Here is an 8895-nt window from a genome sequence, read left to right on the forward strand (position 1 = left end):
GCTCTGCTAAATTGTGCCTTAGGGTCGGTTCACACATGGGCAACACGACTTTAGCGCGACTTTGTACCGCGACTTCAACGCGGCTTCAGCGCGACTTTAGCGCGACTTCAGCGCGACTTCGGCAAATTACGAGGCGACTTGAAGTCGCCTCCATGACAGGCGACTTTGCCTGTGGCCAATCACCTCTCTGGGAGGGAGGGGGGGAGGGAGGGGTTTTCTCTGCAAAGTCGCTTGACTTTACAGAGAGATCCGACTTGCAGGCGACTTACATTGAGTTGAATGGGTACAAGTCGCCTACAAGTTGGATAGAAGTAGTACAGGAACCTTTTCTGAAGTCGGAGCGACTTCAGTAGTGTCAATTAAGACGCTCCCATTGCCTACCATGTTAATCTAAATACAAAGCGACTTGGGGCGACTTGGGGCGACTTGAGGGCGTACAAGTCGGATCCCAAGTCGCCCCAGTGTGAACCGAGCCTTAGGGTTAGCAAAGCAGAGCTGTGCAATCCGCCTGCTATGCCTCTCACCCGCAGCTTCCCAGCTCTGTTTCTGATCCCTGTTCATACTGCTATTGCCGGCTGTATACAAACACCGGAGCCTGGCTGAGGCTGTGTCGGGAGCGGCTTCTGTATCTTTCTGCTCTTCACCTTCATGATGCGGCATCTTGAGATTTGCTGACTTTGCTCCATTGGTGCCGGTATTCCCGGTCCTTGATGTAAGTGGATGTGCATCTTTTTATTGAATGAAGTGTACCTGTCACTGACACCTCTGTGTGCTCTGCTCTCTATCTGCAGCTTTTATTTACACCTTTCAATGTAAAGTGATTTCTCAGATTTTTAACAAGTCAGATAATTCCCGGAAGTCACGCTCATACTTCTTTATAAAGGTACTCTCACACATTGGAGTACCTACCTTATAGCAATAAAGGCAGTGTGAGCGACTATCATCCAATAAGTAGACTTGCATGGAAAGAAGTGATTTGGCCACAATAGTGGAGACATTGTAACAGTAATATGAATAGTAAATGGCGCCCCTGCCTGTCAGCAGAGCAGTGTGTCCCCGCAGGTCAGAGCATTCTCTATACAGGAAATGAGGGTTAGATGATGATGGGGGTCACACTCTACACCCACAGTCCAGCCAGCAGAAATGGTGTGAGCGACTTATGTCATCGGCCTCAGACGTAGATAAACGCTCAGCAGTAGGAAGAAGGCCTAAGCACTAGCAGCTATATCATAGCTGGCAATATGGCAGGGGTTCCTGGTTGTAGACTGTCAGTCTGGCTGCATGGGTTTAGCTTCCCTTTCACTAACTTCTTTCCATGCAAGTCTCCTTATTGGATGATAGTCGCTCACACTGTGTTTTATAATGTAAGGTAGGTACTCCAATGTGTGAGAGTACCACCTTTATAAAGAACCGTGAGCGCTACTTCCAGGAATTGTCTGACTTCATGGTGACTACTCCCGCAGGATTAGATGTGTCAGTCAGCTGCTGTCGGACTGATATATTTCCCCTCGTGGATTATTTTGTCTATATTTCGTCAATATTTGGTCAAAATATAAAACCGCTAATTTCACGGCAAACTTAAATTCTACTAAACTTGGCGCTCGCCCATGGTTGGGGGTCGGTACTCAGGAAGGATTGAAGTCTTTCATTCAGCAGAACATCCAGAATAGTTTTATGAAAGTTGTAACTCATGTCGGTGTTCTATAAAGGAAGGATCTTAACTTTTGTTTCCTATTTGTTGTATTTACAGAAAATATCCGCAAGAGAAGAGCAATGGAAGAAGGAGAGGCTGAGGGTGGAGGCGGAAATGAAGGAGGAAAGGAAGAATGAACGAAAGATGAGAGAGGATGAACTGGAATATCTGCAATTTGGCATTAGGGAGAATTGGCGGAAATATGACGAAAAAAAGGAAGAATGAATGGCATTATATGGATAAAAAAATGAAAAAGATGGAGGGCAAATTGATAGATTGTATGGAGCAACTAAGAATTGCTAGGATGGACATGGGGGAACCAACGAAAAGGTTGGAAGAGAAACTGGAGGCGATGGAACGCCGCCAAAGCAATAAACTGAAGGCGATTGAATCCAAAATGGAAAAGAAAGAAGAAACCTGGAAGAATGAGAGGAAGGAGCTAGAAGAGAAATGGAACAAAGATAAGAAGGAGTTGGAAGATAAACTGAATATCGAAAGCCAACAGAGAAAAGACTTGTAACAGAGGAAATTAATAAAAATATTTTAATATTTTAAATATTAATAAAAAATTTTTTTTACATTTTTAGCATTTTTTAGCATTTTAAATATAACTATTTGCCTGTTTGTATATCGTATTGCTAGGATATATGTGATGTCATTAATTTTGTAGAACCACAATTTTATTATTTTTAATATGGTTTAGTATATTACTGTTGTCTATATTACTATTGTCTAGGTTTCCTAAGTAAGGGCAAACCATTTACTACACACCTATATTCTGTGCGGGAGAATTGTGCATAAATAACGTAATAGTTACTACTGTGACACACATGCAATGGACCCATATATTAGTAAGGTGTCACCAGGAAACCAGCGCTGTATCAGGCTGTTCCACGGGGATTTAATCACTTCATTGGGGCTGCGGGCTTCGGTCTGCATTGTCCCAGGGAAAATGGCCACCGACACACAAAAACATGGCCGCTGGAACACAAAAACATACCAAATATGGCCGCTGGAACACAGGTGCACTAAGGACCGCACAGCATATAAAGATAGGGGAGACGATGCAGGGACCACGCTCCTGTAGAAGTCCGTGTGACGAAACGTACGTAGGGCGTGGCCTTTGACTGAACGCCTTGCTGACATCTCCCTGCAAAGCTGACGCTTAGGAACATCTTTGTAAGCATTGTACACCGCTCATTTTTCCCATTACAATGTGAGTACCCTTTTTATCTGACCTAATAAATAGTGGTTTTAAACGGTTTCACACTATGGAATCCTTTCTTCTTATGTCCTTATGATATCATCCTGGTCCTGGTCTTGCCAAGTACTGCTGCACAGTGGCACATACTGTGACTACTCGTTACCACTGCAGGGGATATACAGCTGGTGAGTCTCTGCACAATCACAACGCCAGACACCAGCACTGGATTAACACCTGTTGTATGCTTTGAGGAATCCCACAAAGGACGCCTTTTTTCACTTATAGTGCACCGGGGACTTACCCATATGAACTGTTTACTATCATAGAACCATTTGCATGGCACGTGTGTTTAGCACTTTTCAGAGTGACCTCTTCATAGGGCACTTGTCACTTTGTTATTTGCAACGTTTGTAGAACAACATTTTAATATTTATTTATTTAGCACTAGACACTTTAGAATTTTTTGCATGTCACGTGTGATGTATTTATTGCAACTTTGTGTTTTCTAGTGTTTAGACACAGACTGCTTCATGCTCTTAGCAGTGGCTAATACTGTTTTTTCCTTTTGAGGGAATATAGCACTAGACACCTTGGATGCGATTTATTGCACTCATTATGCTTCTCATGTTTAAATCACCAGTCACTTTAACCCACAGGAGTGGTAATAACTGCCATACATATTTCACTTAAAGGAATACACACGTGACACTTTTGATAAAACTGTATATATGCAGACATTTCTTCTGCAACTTTGGGACAGCGCCACACTCACACACTTTTCTTTTTTCAGAGAAAAAAACTTACAAATTGAAGACGATGGAAGACATTATGGAGAAGTTGGAAGCAAAATGGAATGAGGACAAGAAGCAGATGGAGAGCAAATTGATAGAAATCAGTCTTCACGTGCACAACAACCGCAGGCTTATGGACGAGCATATTTGGAAAATGGAGGAAACCTTGAAGAAGATTATGAACCAATTGCAAAATGGCAAGAAGGAGATGGAAGACCAAAGGAAGGAGATGGAAGACCAAAGGAAGGAGATGGAAGACAAATTCATAATGATGAAGATCCATCTGAAAAATGAACAGAAGGAGATGGAAGACAAGATGGATAAAAAATACAATAATGAAAGGATGGAGATGGAAAAAAAATGGAACCATGAAAGAAAGGCGATAGACGACAAATTGAAAGAGATTGAGGGCCAAGTGGAAAATAATCTCAAGGAGATGGAGGTCCAACAAAAGAAGGCCCTAAAGGAGACAGAGGACCAATGTAAAAAGGTGGAAGGCAAACTGAATGAGATCGAAGGCCATCTGAAGCAAGAACGGGAGGAGGAGGACCAAAGAAAGAAGGTCTTAAAAGAGGTCGTGAGTAAATTAAATAAAATGGAAGACAAGCTGAAAGAGGAAAGAAAGGAGATGGAAGACAAAATGAAAAAGAGAGAAGACAAATGGGACCATGATAAGAAGGAGATGGAGGGACAGATGAACAAAAAGATAGAGGCAATGGTAAGTATTGTTGGGATATCATTGAATATTTAGGGGATACTGCAGGAACATGGCAAAGTTTTAAGAGTGAACACCAAAATTCCCGATTTCTGGATCTGGGAGACAAAATCGTAGATTATATCTAAATGCAAACCCCATGCAGATATAAAAGACACAAGTGAATGCAGCTCTGCATTCATTAATACAGCCTTAGGGTTAGGGTTTAGGGGTCCAAGTATTAGAATTGGCATCAGTCCCTGTACAGCATAGCTCAGACTGGGGAAGGGAGGAGAAGCATATGGAGTCAGACAGTTATGCCACAGTGTAAGGTGCATGCTGATGGGAGGAGAGAGCAGAGTGACAGAGCTATGAGCTCATCAGTCATCAGCTTCTTCTTCATTGTTTGGTCTGGGGGATAAGGGAAGGACAAGACATGTGAGTCCTACTACAACACTGGGTATCCTCCCCTGCTAGGCAGGTCTGTGCTGTGTGGCAGGGTTGTGTAAATTGTAAGACTGGATAGAAATACAAATTCTTTGGTAGATAAAACAGCTCTTATTTATGTCTTTGGGCATGTTGAACCATACAGCAGAAGATCCATATGTGAAGGTGTCATTTATAGCTTTACTCTTTCTTCTGCCAATTCCAAAAACCAGATCTTTGTCGAACTTTCCTTCAATTGAGACTTAACCCCTTCGCTGCCAGGGCAGTTTTCTTTCTTTTTTTGCACATTTGTTCACATGTACATTTTAGGTCTGAGGATTAATTAAAACCCCCAAACATTATAGACTTTATGAAAGCAGACCCTGTAGAATAAAACGGCAGAGTTAAAGTTTTTCTTTTCGTCACACCATATTACCGTTTATCAAACCCATATTTTTTTTAGTATAAAAATAAACTAAAGTTAGTTACAATATGTACAATATATATTGTCATCAACATATAAATACTTGTAATAATAAAAAGAGAAAAAGATATTTCTCGTTTTTTTGGTAAAATATAAAAGATGAGGATGTGATGAGTAAATAGATACCCAACATGTCAAGTCTTACAATTGGCCATAGGCAACACTTTAAAGGCCTTATGGGTCATCAGTTGCGTGTAATTGGTGAATGATGGCCCTAGAATTGTCTCACTATGACGTGCATGACAACACCGAATATGTGTAATTGTCCTCATACATAGGCTCACCCGACACATATTACACTACAATGTGCCTGTACCTGGGCGTGGGGGGGGCTCTAAAGGTTGTCTTTTTCTAAAATTTGGGTTCATTCACCGGAGAGACGAAGTTCACTGATCTCCCCCCCCCCCCCCAACACCCGCCATGACCACCCCTAGCCTGCAGGGGGAGCAGCGGAGCTTGGGATACATGGCGTGGGGTCAGGTGGGAGAATGGCAGCCACCCATTTAACTTCCAGCAGAAAGCTAAGAGGTGGCTAAAGGGGGGGAGCTGGGGGGGTACGTAGGCCGTACTACTGCCAGTGTAAGTCTTACATAGGTGGCAGCGAAAGGGTTAAATCATGCTTTGACCTCCATAATCTGCATTAACTGACAATTGCGCGGTCGTGCAACGTTGCTCCCAAACAAAATTGACGTCCTTTTTTTTCCCACAAATAAAGCTTTCTTTTGGTGGCATTTGATCACCTCTGCGGTTTTTATTTTTTGCGCTATAAACAAAAAAATAGCGACAATTTTGAAAAAAAAGCCTTATTTTTTACTATAATAAATATCCCCCAAAAATATATAAAAAAAACTCATAACTCGCTTTGATGGGTCCCTTACTGAACTGACGCCCCTCAACCCCCACCACCAAGTACCCCTATGGAAAACCACTTAATATGGGGGCATTCGCTCCCGAGCGGCCCTGTCTGCGTCTATTGACAGCGTGGCTCAGTCCCGCCCCCTCGACCTAAGATTTGATTGACAGGAGTGGAAGCCAATGGCTCCCGCTGCGATCAATCTACCCAGTGAGGAGGGAGAGCGCAGAGACAGACGCTGAACTCGTGCACATCACAGGATCAAGGTCAGCTCGGGTAAGTATAACGGGAGGGATCCTCTGCCATAGCTCCCAACTGTCCCTGATTTCGAGGGACTGTCCCTGATTTGGAGCAATGTCCCTCTTTCCTCTTCATTTGCCCCTCATTTTGGTCTGATCTATATAGATATACAGTGGAACCTTGGTTTTTACGAGTAACGCTGTTAACGAGCGTTTTGAAAGACGCGCAACTTTTTTTTTTTTTATTAAATACTGACTCGGTTTGCGAGTGTTGACTGGCAAAACGAGCAGAATTCAAGCTAATGTGGTGTGCAGTACCGCATTTGGCCAGAGGTGCGGGGGCACCGGGGACACTCAGAACGGTTTGGAGCCGTTCGGAAATACTCGGAATCACTCTGAAACACTTCGTTCCCGAGTGTTTCTGAGCCTTTCCGAGTTCAGCCGAGCTGTCCCGAAGTATTTCCAGGGCTCTCCGGCGCCCCCCCAACCTTTGGCCACATGCGGTATTGCATGTAATAGAAGTCAATGCGGAACGAATTATCTTCGTTTCCATTGACTTCTATGGGGAAACTCACTTTGATATGCGAGTGCTTTGGATTATGCTCGTAATCCAAGGTTCCACTGTATATAAAATGCACTTTTTATCTTTTAAAAAGTGTTCCCAGTGCTAAAGCTTTCATCTATATTCTAAATTGCTGCATCTGGCAAAATAAATAAAAAGCCAATATAAAGGAATAGTAGTGGTAAAAAAAAAGCACTTGCGGATTTAATTAACCTTTTTTTAGGGTTAATTCTCTTTTCAGGGGGTGTGGCAGGGGGGGGCGTGTCCTATGCCTACATACGTTTGGTAGTAGGTGTCCCTCATTTCCATCTCAAAATGTTGGGAGGTGTGTAGAAGGTAAAAAAAAAAAAAACCGTTCTGCCCTTACAACCGCTTTGAACAGAACACACGGTAACCCTTGCATTAACGCAGTGCAAGAATGTAAATGAGCAAAATGTGCACAAACTGGAGAGCAGGAATCGGTCTCCGCCCCCCTCCGTGCCATCCCACAATAATCACAAAAAAAGTGAACTTATCTTTTAATAAGAATGTCATTTTTTCAGTTGTATCTATTTTCTTTATTTACGTCAGTCATTCTTTTTTTTTTTTTATTTCATATGGTAGGGAATCTTCCGCTCTTACTGTAAAGAATCCCTTCCTAAATTGACGGTAAACTTCTCTAATTTCCATACACAACTAATATGTCCGCTACAGAAATAATGATCATAAAATCAACAATAACATTGATAAGTGATTCACAATCACACCACGTCATCGTATTTTTTTATGCGTCTGACTTTCATGTCTCCCCCCACAGGCCGGCGTAAATGAGAGGAGCGGCCATCCAGCGCGGATAGGGTGGGGGACGCCCGCCGCAAGCTGTGACACAGACTCAGGATTGGGCAGAGGAGACGCCAAGAACCCGGGACTGTACACAATGCGTCACAGCGAAGAGACAAAGGACTGCGCAATTTCTGACTGTTACTGGGCCGGTGCCCCAGCCCCCTTCTTCCTGACCCCGCCCCCTTCTTCCTGACCCCGCCCCCTTCTTCCTGACCCCTCCCCCTTCTTCCTGACCCCGCCCTCAGATTCCCAGGCCTTCTCTGAATCCAATGTATGTAAAGTCATTGTTCGATATACAGGTTAAGGTATTTAAGGTTTAATAAAAATTGTCACATTAGATTGTTTACCGTGTCAAACGACCGTTTTACCAGCATTGCTTCCAGGAACAGGATGGTCGGTTATCCGAGATCACCCGCGGATATCGATTTGCGGTCCTCAAAACTGCGGCATGAATCTTTAGAACTACAAAAAGTCATTTGAGCGATTGGAATTTACTACCAGGAGGTCGTGTCACATCTATCTCTCCAACTGTACAGTAACTGAACGATCGCATGCAGTTCCCTGCAACTGTGGAAATTTTGACATGATCTGCTCTGCAGGCAGTGTATGATTTGAACGGTAATAGGACAGCGGGGGGGGGGATTTGTTTTGTTTTTTTGGGGGTTTTTTTAGGATCATCATTTGTAAAAAGAAAAAAGTCTGAAAAATCAGTAGCAAGTTCAGCGATCGCTGTCCTGTGTACAGTGCATCCGGAAAGTATCAGCGCTTCACTTTTTCCACAATTTGTTATGTTGCAGCCTTATTCCAAAATTGGATTAAATTCATAATTTTCCTCAAAATTCTACAAACAATACCCCATAATAAGAAGTTTGTTTGAAATCTTTGTACATTTATTAAAATAAATAAATAAATATATATATATATAAATTTTTTTTTTTTTTTTTTTGGAGAAGAAGGGGGGGGGGGGTTTAGAGGACATAGAGAGGGGTGAGAGGACTTAGCATATTTTGGAGGATTTTTAATGAAAATTATAATAATTGTTTTAGAATATGCATATTTCAGGAATGATACACGTTTGTGATTTTATTACATTTTTATATAAAAAAATACATAACAAAGAGTTTAAA

General features: G+C 42.5%; 1 protein-coding gene across 3 annotated transcripts in view; it reads left to right on the top strand.

The window, feature by feature from the left end:
* The window catches only part of LOC141114029 (uncharacterized), a 40173-nt gene extending 32210 nt beyond the window's left edge, over nt 1-7963 (top strand). The window contains exons 2-4 of one of the 3 annotated variants that reach the window (XM_073607465.1): nt 1751-2909; nt 3688-4406; nt 7743-7963. In XM_073607465.1, coding sequence (XP_073463566.1) covers nt 3714-4406; nt 7743-7961 — 912 coding nt within the window. In that variant the 5' untranslated portion in view covers nt 1751-2909; nt 3688-3713 and the 3' untranslated portion in view covers nt 7962-7963. The other 2 variants (XM_073607466.1, XM_073607467.1) reach the window with 2 other exon arrangements.
* The last annotated feature ends 932 nt before the right edge of the window (nt 7964-8895 follow it).

The sequence above is a fragment of the Aquarana catesbeiana genome, linkage group LG12, assembly GCF_042186555.1.
Source record: "Aquarana catesbeiana isolate 2022-GZ linkage group LG12, ASM4218655v1, whole genome shotgun sequence".
Classification (NCBI taxonomy): domain Eukaryota; kingdom Metazoa; phylum Chordata; class Amphibia; order Anura; family Ranidae; genus Aquarana; species Aquarana catesbeiana.